The 15,350-nt window shown below is 42.8% G+C and overlaps 1 protein-coding gene across 3 annotated transcripts in view; it reads right to left on the bottom strand.

Moving 5' to 3' along the window:
• Nucleotides 1-200: 200 nt before the first annotated feature.
• Rorb (RAR related orphan receptor B) overlaps nt 201-15,350 on the bottom strand; it is a 184,516-nt gene continuing 169,366 nt past the window's right edge. For all 3 annotated transcript variants that reach the window (XM_048429833.3, XM_048429834.3, XM_048429835.3), the window contains one exon: nt 201-7,637. In XM_048429833.3, the coding sequence (XP_048285790.1) occupies nt 7,482-7,637 (156 nt within the window). In that variant the 3' untranslated portion in view covers nt 201-7,481. The remainder of the gene's footprint in view (nt 7,638-15,350) is intronic.

Below are 15,350 nucleotides of genomic sequence, written 5' to 3'. Positions count from 1 at the left end.
TTTTCTTCAAAAATCACTTTTCACTTAGGGCAGATATGGGAGACACAGAGTTTCTAGTAGAACGATAACCCATCAGTCACTCGAAAAAAGACAACTTTGGAAGCCAGAATCTCCAGGACCTTATTCTTAAAGCCCCAGTTATCTGTCCTCTCCACCCACTCCTTGGTTCCCTGTGTGTGAAGAAAAGCACCAGGAGAGACTTTTATTTTCTTGTTCTTCTTTAATTTGTTCAGCATTGAAGGAGGGAAGGTCATAAACATTGATTGTCATTTACAGGAAACATTCAGAAATCATGTGTGCATTATCTGGGAATGCTAACAGTATTCAACTAATAATTTACAGGACATAAAATAAAAACGAACCCCATTACATTCTAAAGCAATATAAAACTCTCTTTAGCTGTTAGGGAGTGCTGCTTTAATCTATTATATTTATAGTTAAAAAAAAATTCAATGCTTACTTCCTAAATGACTCAGGCTGCAGATTTACTCACATACACAGAAATTAGGGGCTTATATATTAAACAAGGAGAGAGAGAGAGAGAGAGAGAGAGAGAGAGAGAGAGAGAGAGAGAGAGAGAGATCAGAAAATTGTAGATTTAAAAACTACATATACCACTGGGTTTATTGGTCGTTTGCCTTTCGCCTCTACAGGTTGGTAAGAGTATATGGTAATAGCGTAATTCAGCTCCTGAAAAAATCAGTGGTTGACTACAGGAGGCGTTGCTCTCTTTTAAAAAAGGTATACTTAGCTTTTCAGAATGAATGCTTTTATTTTACATACTTGCGGCAATGCAGCACCGGGGCACTGCCAACAGTGGTGTGCATGCTGAGGAGGAGCAAGCTGGCCTTCCTACCCTGCTCCTCCAGGTGCAGCCGCGGAGTAGGCACAGCCACGCCCCAGACAGTCCTTGGCTTCACCTCTGGACTCAGTGGCTCTGCACCGTGTACTGTAGGCTGGAGCTATGGCAGAAGCGTTAAATCTCAGAACACCAGAAGGATAGGAAAATCATTTATCTCAATCCTAAAAGCAAAGAAGCATTGTCAGGGATTTCAAAAATATTGGAAAGTCTCATTTAAATCTAAATATCTTTTTATTTTATAAATCGATCATCATAAAATACTAGCCTTTTAAAGTCATATTTGGGATGCAGGGAAAACATCAGTTCCACTGGCCCTGCTCATGCCTATGTCGTTCCCTTCACCACATTGCAGATCTTTCCTGCCTCTCAGTCTCTTCCCAACCCTCCCCCAGCTTCTTTACAACATTTATTTGGTGGAGGTCAGTTATGGCTTCAGCGAATGAGTGGTCTGACCTCAAGTCATTAATAAGAAATAAACACATACAAAAATATTTTGTTCGTCAGAAAGCAGGGTTTGTTTTTTTCTTAAGCTAGTCCATGCAGAGTGAATGTGGACAGAGCCATTTGCCGTAAGGAATGACGACGTCACTTAGACAAGGGTCTCTTTTTAAGCGTCCCTTTCTCATATATGCCAGTTTAGCTGGAGTTTGCAGGCCTTAGGCCAATCTTCAGTACGGAATTCTTTGGAGCGGTTAATTGATAGCCCTGTCCCTTTCTTAGTTGTATTACAAAAAGAAGCATATACTTAACACCGATGACCCGTCAAGATGCTTAGACCGTTACAACCGTTTTCCATTTAAAAAACTGAGAGGTACATAACACTCAGAAGGGAAGCAAGTACATATTTTATCTTTGTTGTTTACCCCCCTCTAAAAAATTGTTACAAAGTCTTATGCTTAAACAGAGACATAGAAAAATCAGTGTATTCACCGTCTCTAGATATTTACAGCAAAAATGCAGAGACAGCATACATTGTATTAGACCTCCCACAAGCATATATTAAAAGTAATTACATTTGAAAAAATATGTTTTTATTTTTCCTCTACATTTCTACAATACATACTCAGTTTTCTGTGGGTGTGGTTTTCACTCTTGGGCGTGTGCTAATGGGATGAAGCAAGTGGTGGTGTGCTCGGGTGTGGGGCTTGTGGCTTTCAGACATTCCTCGTGAGGGTCTATGTACGGCTGTGCTGGCGACGGGGGAGGGGTCCCCATTAGCCACAGCCAGAGCGTAAGTGAGGTGAGCCTCATGCTGTCAACAGGGGTACAAGGCAGCCTGCATTTCCCCTCGCTGGGCTTATTTAATTCCAGTAATCTTTGTGCTTTAGCTTGGGCTGTGAGAACCACCACTGGCCTGACCTCTCTGACCCCCTGGAGGTTGTGCTTTGGTCAGGCAGAAAGCAATGGTTGTTGTGACCAGTTCACCTGGGGGGGGGGGAGTTTCAGCCGCTTAGGGAAAAATGTGCGCAGTCAGACAGTCCCACCTGCTGTGTAGGGACCTGTGACCCGCACTTTAGCACAAGGGGGGCGAGGATATTCCCATGATAGAATAAATTGCTCAGAAATGTCTAACTAAGAGACAGTGAGAAAGTGTCACAGATTTGAAGCCATACATTTAAGGACACATGGACAGGCTCGGAAACATGAAAGTTATACATCTGTCTTTCAGGAAAAAAATGGACAAGAAATCTGGTTCTCTCGGCTCCTTCACGGCGGAACTTGTCAGGACACATGGAAGTGTCTTTTGTAAGCCATCATTCTGCCGATTTGCCTTCATCTTTCGATTGTTATTTTGTTCAAGCCACCTGTTATTATATCTTGAAATAATGATGAGTAAATATTGAAACTAAATTGAGAATGAGAAGGGCAAGATCTCTCCTCTCTCCCTCTGTACTAGCATACTTCCAATGTCACCCTCCGTCAAGTCTGGCCGGATTGGTTCTAGCAGGATAGCCTCTAGATCCGATATTTGATATCAACTGGAGGTTGCAAATTGACAGTCTATGAGTCTCTTCTGCTCAGAGATCTATTTGTTTGCTTTGCACTATTCTCAGAGTCAGTTGTCAGCATTTACAACCCGAGACAGCTTATATAATTCAGAAGCACAGTCAGCATGCACCCTCGGCTGAATTGTGGCTGTCCTATCGTAGGTAGGGCATTTCCTTGCCAGCTTAGTATGACTGCAACATTATTTGCATCCACTCCTTGCCACTTTGGGGGTTTTGAGTTTTCAACTGTTGATTTAAACAGGCAGGCACCTCTGGTTCTGAAACATACTTCTCTTGAAAAGAAAAAGTGTTAGCAACCTGTCTCCAAAAGACTCCGTGACTCCCCAGACCAGGCCTTTCTTCTGGCTACGCATGTGCCAGCAGTTGCAAAGAGAACATCAAATATCACTTCTTCATCTTCGTGGCGTTTCCCTCCTCTTAATAAAGGGACTCTGCAGAGGCTTCCCTCAGGCACGTACTTAAGAGCTACTGCTACCATTCAGTGCCTGTCAGAGCTGAGATATCCTTGCCTGAGCCTACTGCTTTTTGTCGTGATTTCATTAGAAACAATAGTTAAAACACACACACACAGAGAGAGAGAGAGAGAGAGAGAGAGAGAGAGAGAGAGAGAGAGAGAGAGAGAGAGAGCCAGGAAAAATGATTTGGACAGCAGCCAACTGCTTCCTGCTTCTGGAATAAAGAGAGACTAAGGATGGGAACGACAGTGACATTACTTGTCTCTGGTGGTTTTGAGAAAAAAGAAAACAAAAACAAACAAAAGAAAACAAAAACCAAACAACCAAACAACGGAAACATTTTAGGTTGTTCTTGGGACCTAAGAGTTGTTTTAGATTTGGAACCCCTTATGTGCAGCATTGTGGAGAGCCAGTGAGAACTGGCCATTGCATCTTCAAGGCTTTCTCCAAACAGTTAACTTGACTGCTGGGACGTAACCTGCTTGAGAAGGCAGTCATGATGGAAATACACTGATGTCCCCTGATGCCTCTTGTTAATATCCAGTTGGTACACTCTAGAGTCTTCCAGATACTGCCAGAGGAATCCAATCACCTTAAGCCCATAATATTCTCTGCTTTTTACTTAGAGGTCCTTTAGCCCAGAGCCCTGAAGGAAGTATTAAGACAAAGAAAATGTGGAAAGTGTGCCTGGAAAGAATCTCCTGACCTTCAATGTCTAACCTGGGAATAAGAGCACCCCAGAAAACCTGACACAAAGATAGACCAAGCCACAGACAGCGCAGCCATTCATAACTGTCAACCCAGATTCGAAATCTCTGATTCTCCCTCCAAATTTTGCCTTTCTTTTTACAGAGTCCGGACGCCCTGGAATTGTCACCCCCATAGTCTGTCAGCTCTGTCCGTTGACAGTTAGATCTCTGCATTTCTTTTGCTCAGGACTTACACAGGAAGCCTGGATTAATTGGGAGAGAAGCAGGGCAGCTTGGTTGTTTTGTTCTTTGCTCATTTTAGAGACTGAAACTAATGTCTTTACTTGTGTAAAACTTTCAGGCAGGTCCAAAGCAGGGGTGGGGGTGACCATTCATTTTCTGACATGAAGCCATTGTGACTGGTCTGAAGCCTGTTAGAGAGCATCTCTCCCTGGCATGTTCAACTTATGCCACGTAGATTTTATTGTCATTTTCCCGTTTATCCCTTCCACATTCTCAATGAATTTTTTTTTAGTGAAACATCCCTGAGCAGATTCAGTGCAACATCTGCATCAAGCAGTGATTGTCATCCTTGAGGCATGACGGAGACTACAGACCCCAGTTCCTTCTTCCAGTGTATACCTCATCCTAGCACACTGTGAGCCTCGGCCAGGTCTCAGGAGAAGAACAGCTTGCGGAGACTGTGTATGGTAAGGAGAGTTTTTCTTACTGAAATTTCATGCAGGCACTGAGATGTTCAAAGGGCAGTGTTTAAAGGCTTTCTTACCATTAGAAACATGACTTGATTCTCTTTTAAGGGAAAAGTTGGCAACCGCAGCCAAAACTGGAGCGCTCTCCTTTGGATGGAAAGTGGGTTGTGCCTGGACTGGTCACCACTGTCTGGTTCTGGTTCAGTTCCTAGCTGCTTCCTCTCCCTCTGCTTCAAAGGTTCGTGCTGTCCCAGTGAAATGCTAGCACTAGTGGAAATGACACAATTTCAAAACCAGTACCCCCTGAGGCAAATGTGGGGAACAATCTTTTTCCTACACCGCCCGTGGGGCAAAGGAGGAAAAAATTCTCAGCTACTTCATCAATTGAGCCGATGAAAATCCTCTAAGGTAAACTGGAGGCAACAAATGATTCCCTTTGCAGCCGAGTGGGATTTACAGGCTGACAATGGGAAACACTGAGCCAACAGAACAATGAAAACGAAGTTTGACATGAGTTCAAAGCTCAAAGGGGAACGCCAAGTAGACACAGTAAGCCTTGCCTATCACAAGCCAATCATAAAACATACATTGCATTTGGAAGTGGCTTGGTTCAATTGAGTGCCTTCCATTACCCTGTTTTCCTAGCAATCAGAAAAGTATCTTTCCATTAGAAGGAAATATGACTCTTGGAATTAATTCTTTATACAAAGAGCTAGCAAGAGTGACATTTACACCGAAAAGAACTGAGTCCCTGTAGCGGCATAATAAGCGGTCTACAGCTGTCTTCTCAGAACCAAAGGTAATTTGGTTCAATGTAGTTAAATTAATTGAATATAACAGTGGCTGAAAAAGAGATTCATTATTTTAAAGCCTTTTTGTTTTCCCCCAATGGCTTGGAATTCATCAATCATGAGGTGAGAAAAGACTCTGTTTTCTAAAAGGAAAGACTAACAGTACTGTTTAGATCATCCGCCAGAGTTCCGAGGCATCCTGGAGATGACTCTCAACCAAGGACTTTAGGAGAATGTGAGAGATCTAAAACAAAGAAATAAAACAAGCAAAATTCCAAATTTTCTATTAATGGAGATTTACAGAGTAGGTTCATGCGTGCGTGCGTGTGTGTGTGCGCGTGTGTGTGTCCAGGGAGAACAGAGCAGGTTTTTATAAGCTGGGGCCTGTGCCACACTTACAGTACATTATAGCTTTTGGTGTCTCATACACAAATGTGTCCCCTAGCTGCTTTTTTGAAAGTCTTAGTTTGGACTAGATCACACTGAAGGCCTAGGCCTTCCAGGAATTGGAAGAACAAATGGCTTCAAGCCCATGCTTTCTGGTACTTAATTTCATAGATGAAGAAACTGTAGAGGTCACCCTTTCATTCTGTTCTTTTAAGTGGCTAAAAACTAACCAGTGTGGACAGAGGAGGTCCTTTAAATCTGTGTAGGAAAGGATTTGGGCTTTGGGATACATCAGTCTCATAGACAAAGCATTTTTTTTCTAATCTTTTGAACTTTTGCTCTATTTTTATTATATAGCATTTTGAAGTTGAAAAAATTGGAGGCCCCAGGCTCTAGACTGCGTTCTCCTTTCTATTAGCATGTTTTCTAACAAATTATAATGAGTATGAATTTAATGAAAACTTCTTTACCTTGCGTGTTCTATTTCTTTCTGTTCTTTGGGAAAAGATAGCTAGACAGGATTTACATAAAATAACACTGGGACCCTGTTTTATACTTCTAGTCTAATATTTCCGAAAACATTGATGGTGGTCATAATCTATAGACTGATTTTTTTTTTTGTTAAAGAAATAATAAGCATCAAAGTTGAATTTCACAATCTGAAATCCAAATCCAAACGGGGGGTGGGGGAATCCCAATATTTTGTATTCCGAATAATAGGAAACATTATTGTCTGGTTTACAGACTGATTTGTGAAACAGGAAAATGATTTCAAATCCTATTGCACCCCCAACCCTATGTGCCATTATGACAGGGCTTTGAAGTCATTGTCAGAAACGGAGCTTTTAGAAAGCAGTTATATGCTACACCGATTCCTTTGTAGATTTGCTTCCGAATGGGTACTATCCTGTTGTTATGTGTGGATGAAAACTCTGGCTGGAAAAAAAAAAAAACCAAACTCTTGATTGTCTGACATAAAAGTAACACATAACAGAAAGTAAATCACGTGTGAGCCTGACCAGACCTCCATTGCTAGCGGGCATGGCATTTGAAACCACAGTGCATGAATACGTAATAGTCATATATAATACTCTTACATATTATATATTCATTACATACATGCACAGTACTTTCCAAGACAGTTACAGATTTCCACATGCATCAACTATCTAAAAACATAGAAGTAGGTAAATCCTAGTAAGTGGAATTTTCTTAAATTATATTTGAACAATCAGCAGGAAAAGTAGTCATGTGAAGGACGGCTCTGTTCTCGTATATATCTACAATAAAATTCTATAAACAGTTGTCTCCAAAACATACCCGAATAAAATTAAAAAAGATAACACCCAGTGTCCTATATTTGTATATTTATGATCATTTCAAAAACAAACAAACAGACAAAAGAGCCCCACTCAGGTGCATATTTACATTCTTCAAACTGTAGCGGTGAAAAATAATTCTATTAAGTGCAGGACATTCCTAATGTTGCAGTAGTGACCTTTCTCTTAAGTCTCCATGAACACATTGTTTTTGTCTTAACGGCGATGCATTCCATGACTCTGAGAGTTCTCAGCCCCTTCATTTGCAGACCGCAGCACAGTCAGGATTAAAGAGCTCCTTGTACAATGGAGGAAACAGTGTATTCACTATGTCTGGATGAGATTGCTTAAATACCTGCAGCTTCTCCCCATGCAAGTTGCAGACTGCTGTGATAGTTGGTATCTTGGCTATTAACTGCAGAATACAGAGACAAAGGGAGACAAAGAGGGAAGATCGTTAGTGGACTGTCTTGTGAATTAGTGGCTTTCGGGGGACCCGGATAAAGGTAAATGGCTCTGGAAAAAGATGTGCGGAAAGAAAGAAGGCTCACTTTCAGTTTCCCTTGAAAAGCAAACAAAAACATTCCTCATCCCATGGTCTGAAGGAAAAAAAAAAACCAAGAGAAAGCAAGCAAGCAAGGAAGGAGGGCTAAAGTCCCCTGGTTCATTGTTCTGAAATAAAATATGCACAGGAGGCCTTCTTGTTTAGTAAGTGTGAGTGGGTGCTGAGCAGACAAGCTGTCTGAATAGGAACCCTGCTTCCCAACAGTCAAGGACAGTGCACAGTGCGATCTGAGGCACTTCTGTCTCAGTCTTTTCATTTGTAAAATGGGCTTGTTAATCCTGTCTTTCTCTTTGAGTTGTGTGGACTGAGGAAGAAAATTGATATGAAAGTGTTCAGAAATCTGCAGGTGTGAGATGCAATTGTTAACTAATAGTATTATTATCTGTCCTTTCCTGCAGACGTCTAGGCCGTGCATATTAGATTTCTAAGCTTTGAAGGATGTTAGGACAGGAAAGGAAAGCAGTATGGGGGTATGACACAAAGGCAGGGGAGGCTGTTGGAGGGAGGGATGGGACCAGCAGGAAGGGAGCAGGGAAAATAGAGAGGGCAGTGGGCACACATACAGTGAAGTACATGGTGTGCAAGCATGAAGGTGTCATAATGAAGTTTATTATTTTGTACACTAATTAAAAAAATCTGTTTGAGGTCTTATGATTATTCACAATACTTGGAAATCAAACTCACTAGAGCTACCTGTAACTCCCTAATTGCTTTTCACTCTGACGCAGAAAATGAGAGTATGCTTACTCAAGAAAGTCTGAGAGGTACTGGCTTTGAACATCTTTAGAAAAGTATTTCACAAACAAGTGGAGGACTAGCCTATAATCACCAGGCTTTGATTAAGTCTGTCTTGCTCCTCTTCCTTCTTTTTTTGTGCTAAAGATGGAACCAGACCCTTGGGCATGCCAGGCAGGTACTCTACCATGGAGCAATATCTACAGTCAGCATATATATGTACATGTGTATATAAAAGCATTATATTATATACAATCATAATGATCCCCACTGTGCTACATGCTATAAAGGTCTTAGGAGATGAACATTTGTGATATTGCACATGCTTACACCTATCCTTTAACATCAAATTAGCTCAAGCATATGCTCCTATGACAGTGTTACCGTCAGGATGGAGATAAACTCTCCTACAGGGCACGCTCTTGTTAAAGGTGAGTGTGGTAGTTCACCCAGCTGTTTGAAGCTGGACTGCAAAGTGATAATGAGAAAATGCAGTTAAGTAAACCCATGTGATGACCTGGTCGGCTCCCCGGGTCCCTCTCCCACCAATAAGAATACTTTTCAGCCTTTGAAGTAGAGCAGCAAATAGATAATTACCTGGTGGTTCTTCAAAATCAGAAATTTCCCCTCTTGCACTAACTTTTGCTTTTAACCACTAATTATTCTGTAACGGTGCGCTAAGAAAGGAAAAGCCGGCTTTAGGAGCATAGCTGCTGACACACTAAAGGCATCTAGGCACATCTTTACGACGTGAGGCTTCAAACATTCAAAGATGTTTGAGGCTTCTCTGCAACCTAGCCATCTCTGCTGCTGTCTGAAGAAAGGCTAGGAACGAAAACAGGTAGAATCTTTGTTGTCGATGTCAGACTTCAGACTGAGAATCAAGGCTGTATCTTCAACAGTATGAAATACATTCTTTTCATTCAGGATGATTTACAACAATTAACCGCAAGTTTACTTAATATTGAGGCTTCACTAGACAGTGAATGCACAAAACTCTTTGCGATTTTTGCCCATAGTGTACTTGCTAAGACAACTGGAGATTAAGTTACCATAGTGATTAACAGGGGGAGAAAAGTTGTGGTCGGAGTGATGGGTGGTAGCCAGGGAGTGGTAGATATGTGGATGTCTTAATTTCTTGTAATAAACCCTCCCTAAGAACGTGACAGCAAATCTGAGCAGGGATGGAAAAGTGAGAACTGTGCAGGCTCTTAGGCAGAGAAACCGAATGTGCCCAGGGCTGGGGCAAAGATGCTGGGCATATAGTATGCCGAAAGTAAGCAACTTAGGCTTACTGAGGCAGCGGGTGAGCATGAATTTGGGGTTGATGATGATGGAGCGATGTGTACAGCCAGAATATGGCAGCTTTCATGGTCCATGTCACAGTCTTTGGCTTTAAACGTAAGTGAAGATGACCAGAAGACCATTCTGAAAGACTCACTTTGAGTCTGAGGTAGAAAAGTGTCTTTTGTATATTTTTATATATAAACAGTTTATAAGTGTCCACTTAACTGGGGCCCTTATTGAAGCTTTCTTAACCAGCTGCCGCGCACAGAAGGAAACGACAACAATTTAGAAGCACTCCTTGCACATTACCGTGCTCCCTGAAATAGCTATTGAATGCGGAGAAACTCTGAAAGCCTTCTATAATCATCTACTGTTGAATTGATGATCGGCAGTGCTGCCGAAACTTCCAGAAGCAACTGTGAAATGAGTGCCAATCTTTCGTGTGATAAGAATCACTGGAGTGCTTCTTCAAAGTGCAGAGCACCAGGATCCTCTCCCAGGGATTCAGTTCCAGTCTGTCAGATTCCATGCTTGAAGTAAACATCCCTTGTGAACACTCATGTCATGAGCTGGTGGAATAGGCGCTGAGAGACAGTGCCTTGGAGGCTCAGATTTTGTGGGGGAAGGAAAAAAAAACTTTAAAAATTGACAAGTAAATTCTGTATTCTCTGTGAATCGGTCCTTTTCCCTGAGTGTCAAGTAGGTACTTTCAGGTGACAAAGACATTTTCATGTTTGCAGGGGGAAGACTATATTTGCTCCTTCTATTATATAGGGAGGGACAAGTTGGGAGTCCTTGGTGACATACAGGCTTTACACGGAGAGAATAATGGATACAGGGCTTTGGAATCAGGTTGTCTGTGCTGAGACCCTAACACTTCCACTCACACTTGTGCAATCCTGGCCAAGCTGCTTAATTCAGCTTCCTCATTAGCCTGATGTTGTGTTAGGGTTTCTATCGCTGCGATAAAACACCATGACCCAAAGCATCATGGGGAGGAAAGGATTTATCTCAGCTTACAGCTTATTACGTCCACCACTGAGGGAACACAGGCCAGGGACTCAGGGCAGAAATCTGGAGGCAGGAACTGAAACTGAAGCCGTGGAGGAGTGCTGCTTGCTGGTTTGCTCGCTCCGCCTGCTTTCTTACACCATCCAGGACCACCCACTCCTTGCCAGACTGGCCCACCCACGTCAATCATCCATCAAGAAAATGTTCCACAGGCTTGACCATAGGCCAAGCGGGTGGGGACCTTTTCTCAATTGAGGGTCCCTCTTCCGAAATGACGCTAGTCTGTGTCAAGCTGACATAAAAACTTGCCGGCACAGATGGTGACTATAACATTTCCTGTTTCAGAGGGAGGCTGGGAGGAGTTAATGAGTCAATACACGTGGTTTTATAGTGCTGCCTGCCGCTTGCTGACGACACACATGATGCCTACTGTATTAGCTACCTCCTAGCCATTGCAACCAAAATTCCAGAGTACAACGTCATGTGCAGAATTCTCATCTTGGGTCACAGTTTCAGAAGCGTCAGTTCGTCATGGCACTGAGGGTGTGGGAGAGAGGGAATTTTGTCAAGTCAGTCAGCTAGCAGTGTGTGTGTGTGTGTCGGGGGGCAGGTATTACAATGCCACTGGCTTTACTTTATTTTGACCTCAGCTCCTGGGTTCTTTCTCTCTCTTTTTTTTTTTTGCAGGTCCCCTGTGACAGTTCAAATGAGAATGGCCCCCCAAACCTCAGCTATTCGAATGCTTAGTCACTTGTTGGTAGGACTGTTTTGGGAAGGATTAGGAGGTGTGGTCTTGTTGGAAGAGGTGTGTCACTGGGGGGTGGCCTTTCTAGTTTCAAAAGCCCATGCTGGGTAAGGTCTCATTCTTTGCCTCCAACTTTTGGATACAGTTGTAAACCCTCAGCTACTGCTCCAGAGCCATGCCTGCCTATCTGCTGCCAAACTGACTCCCTGCTGTGATGGCCATGGACTCACCCCCTGAAACTGTAAGCAAGCCCCCATTCAATGCTTTCTTTTATAAGTTGCCTTGGCTGTGGTGTCTCTTAATAGCAATAGAAAAGTGACTAAGACATTCCCAGCACATTCAGGATGAATATTTCTCCCTCAGTCCTCTCTGAAAGTGCCCTCCCAGACATACAGTGGTGATTCTTAATCCAGATAAGTAAACACTGAAACTTTAGCTGTGATGCTTCCATTTCCACATATCACTTCCTCCAAGGGGTGAAAGGGGTAAGGCCATGCTCCTCTGGTGCGGGAGAATTGTCTGTATTCTGTCAATCATATTTTAAATAAATGCTGATTGGCCAGGCAGGAAGTATAGGTGGGAAAACCAGACAGGAAGTAGAGGTGGAGCAAAGAGAACGGGAATATTTTGGGAAGCAGGAAGCTTCCTCCGCCATTCCTGCCCAGACCACAGAGAAGCAAGATGTAACCTGGCCCCACTGGAAAAGGTATTGAGCCACATGGCTAACACAGACAAGAATTATGGGTTACCGTAAAATGTAAGAATTAGTTAATAAGAAGACTGAGCTAATGGGCCAATCAGTTTATAATCTTATGGAGCCCTGTGTGTGATTTGCCTTGGGGCTTGCCAGCTGCGGGGTACTGGGTGGGACAGATACCCCAATAAGCAAGCCAGCCCTCATGTCAGTTTATAAGTAATGCAGGCTCTCTGTGTGATTTTTTTGGGGCTTGCCAGCTGTGGGGTACTAGACGGGACAGATACCCTAACAAGCAAGCCAGCCCTCATGCTACAGAATGGCACTCACATGGATAACTGAATCCACAGAAAGCCTGAGAAAGCTTGGGAAAGAATAGAGTAAATCATGGCTTCTTGGTAGCAGCAATTTCTCAGGTCTGCTCTGCTTGCTAGAGGCAAGCAAATGCCCTCATCTAAGAGAGGCTTCCTGACTCAGCTTTGGGTGCAAAACCCTACAGCTCTTTTAAGAGGTCCTGCCACAAAATACTTAAACAGTGTCGATGAAAAGCTGAATGCATGCTTTTCGGTTTTCAGCCATAGCAGGAAAAAAGCTGCACTGTTTTAAAATGCCTACTTTCTGGGTCAACCTGCCAGGGCAAACTCTGACTCTTTCAGGCAGGCAGTCCGACTGAATGTGGTCTGTGAGCAGAATGCTTCAGCTTTCTTGCTAGCAAAGACCTTGAAACGCTGTAGAGTTGTGGCAATAAAAATGGCTATAGCTGGTACCTCCGCCATGCATCTGGAAAGCTAAGGAATGGGCTGGATCTAGCTGTCAAATCCATGGCTTTATCCTCTCCATAAAGACTCATATGATCAGAAAAATAGAGAGATATACAGTAAAGAGAGATTCAAAGTCAAAGAAAACCTCTGAATGGTTTACTATGTGTTAAAAATATATGCAGGCTAAAGGTTAAAATTCTTAGGGTAAAAAAGGAAGAAAGAAAGTAGTTGGGTGTGATGGTACACACCTTTAATCCCAACACTTTGGAGGCAGAGGTAGATTGACCTCTGTGACTTCAAGGGACAGAGGTAGATTGACCTCTGTGACTTCAAGGTATGGTAGCACATGCCTTTAATCCCAGCACTGGGGAGGCAGAGACAGATGGATCTCAATGAGTTCAAGGACAGCCTGGTCTACAGAGTTATTTCAGGACAAAGATATACAGAGAACCTGTCTCAAAAAATAAAAATAAAAGAAATAGAGGTTAAAACAAAGCTGCATAAAGATGGAAAATACACAGAGAATCTTGATATTGTATGCTATCCCAAGATAGGTATTTTGAAAATACCTTGGCTTCAAAACTGAAGTCAAAAGGTATATTACTTTGGAGAAGAGATTTTGCTTTTGTTTCCACAGAAAATGAGAGGCTGTGGATTCATTCTGAGTTAAGAAAAATCCAGTTTGATCAAGGAAGATCACCTGAGAAATCTCCAGTAGGAACAGATGGCCCAGATGTCTGAGTTCTACATCCAGAACGGATTCAAGATGCTGCCTGAGATGATCAGGTCTCACAGGATACTCCAGTCAGGACTTGATTATAACTCTAAATTTTCTTTAGGTCACCATAAGATTATCAGTGCCCCCAATCAGCAGGAAATAGCCTGGAAAACTATGCCCACCTTCCCAAAAAATGGACTATGGATATTTTCCTCTGTTTAAAAAAAAAGAGGGGGAAATAGTGTGGGAGAATTATCTGTATTCTATCAATCATATTTTAAATAAATGCTGATTGGCCAGGCAGGAAGAATAGGTGGGAAAACCAGACAGAAAGTAGAGGTGGAGCAAAGAGAATGGGAGTATTTTGGGAAGCAGGAAGCTTCCTCCGCCATTCCTGCTCAGACCACAGAGAAGCAAGATGTAGCCTGGTCCCACTGAAAAGGTTCTGAGCCACATGGCTAACACAGACAAGAATTATGGGTTACTGTAAAATGTAAGAATTAGTTAATAAGAAGACTGAGCTAATGGGCCAATCAGTTTATAATCTTATGGAGTCCTGTGTGTGATTTTCTTTGGGGCTTGCTGGCTGTGGGGTACTGGGCAGGACAGATACCCCAAGCAAGCTGGCCCTCATGCTACACTTCTCAGTCTTAGCATGTGAGCAGCAGAGACCCAGTTTAGTCATAGCTAAGCACCAAAGTCTAAGTCTGAGCACACTGTATGTTATTTCCTGGAAAAATTTAGTCATTTGCTTTTATTGGAACGAGTATGCAAAATCATGACCATTTTTCATTTTCTTATGGCAATAAAACTGCTCATTAACTGATTATAGGCTAGATCCCAGTGCTATGATTCTTCCGGTCTTTGCTACTTCTGTTATGAAGGGATCATACGGGAAATTAAAAGCACAGAGTAGGACTCAACCCTTGATGGTTTCTCATTCAACTAGAGATAGGGAACTGTATATCTTTTTTTAGAAAGTGAGTATCAACTTGTTGCCTCTTTCTGCAAAAAACTGACAGAGTCTGGCTCATATTCAGTTCTGTCTCCTATATGGGGTTTAAATCCATTTTCTGTTGTTCGTCTGCAGAATGGGCTGACTAGCTAACAAGCACTGTCAGCAAAGAACCCAGAGAGAGCTAGAGAGCTTTATCAGACGCTATGGTTTCAGCAGCGGCTGGCAGAGACATCCCATCAACTGTGGGCATGGAAGTGCTGGCGTGGCATCACAACTCTGCAGGCACGATAGGCCAGGAGGCCATGCAGAGACAGTGACAAGCAGTTGGCAGCGCCCAGAAGGGCCCAGTGGAGGAAGCAGCAGGCAGGCACTTATTGCTCATTAATATTATGTACTGCAGCTGGGGACCCCCGTTTCAAAGGGCGCTCAGAGCAGCCTCAGCAGCAGTTAATGGTTCAACAACTTTGGAAACAGCTGGGGAGGTGATCCAGAAGCACTCGGAGATGGGGGGGGGGTAGTCAGTTTGAAGCCATCATGAAATTCCTTCACATCCAAATAATCCTCTTCGCAGAACTAGATAGAAGATCTATAAAAGGGCCTCCCACATCCCGTTCTTATAAGAAGAAAGCTCTGGCTTCTGTCTATGGTGGTCTA

This window comes from Myodes glareolus, chromosome 7 (genome assembly GCF_982192425.1).
Source record: "Myodes glareolus chromosome 7, mMyoGla1.1, whole genome shotgun sequence".
Taxonomy (NCBI): domain Eukaryota; kingdom Metazoa; phylum Chordata; class Mammalia; order Rodentia; family Cricetidae; genus Myodes; species Myodes glareolus.
This window is presented reverse-complemented; position numbering and strand designations above follow the sequence as displayed.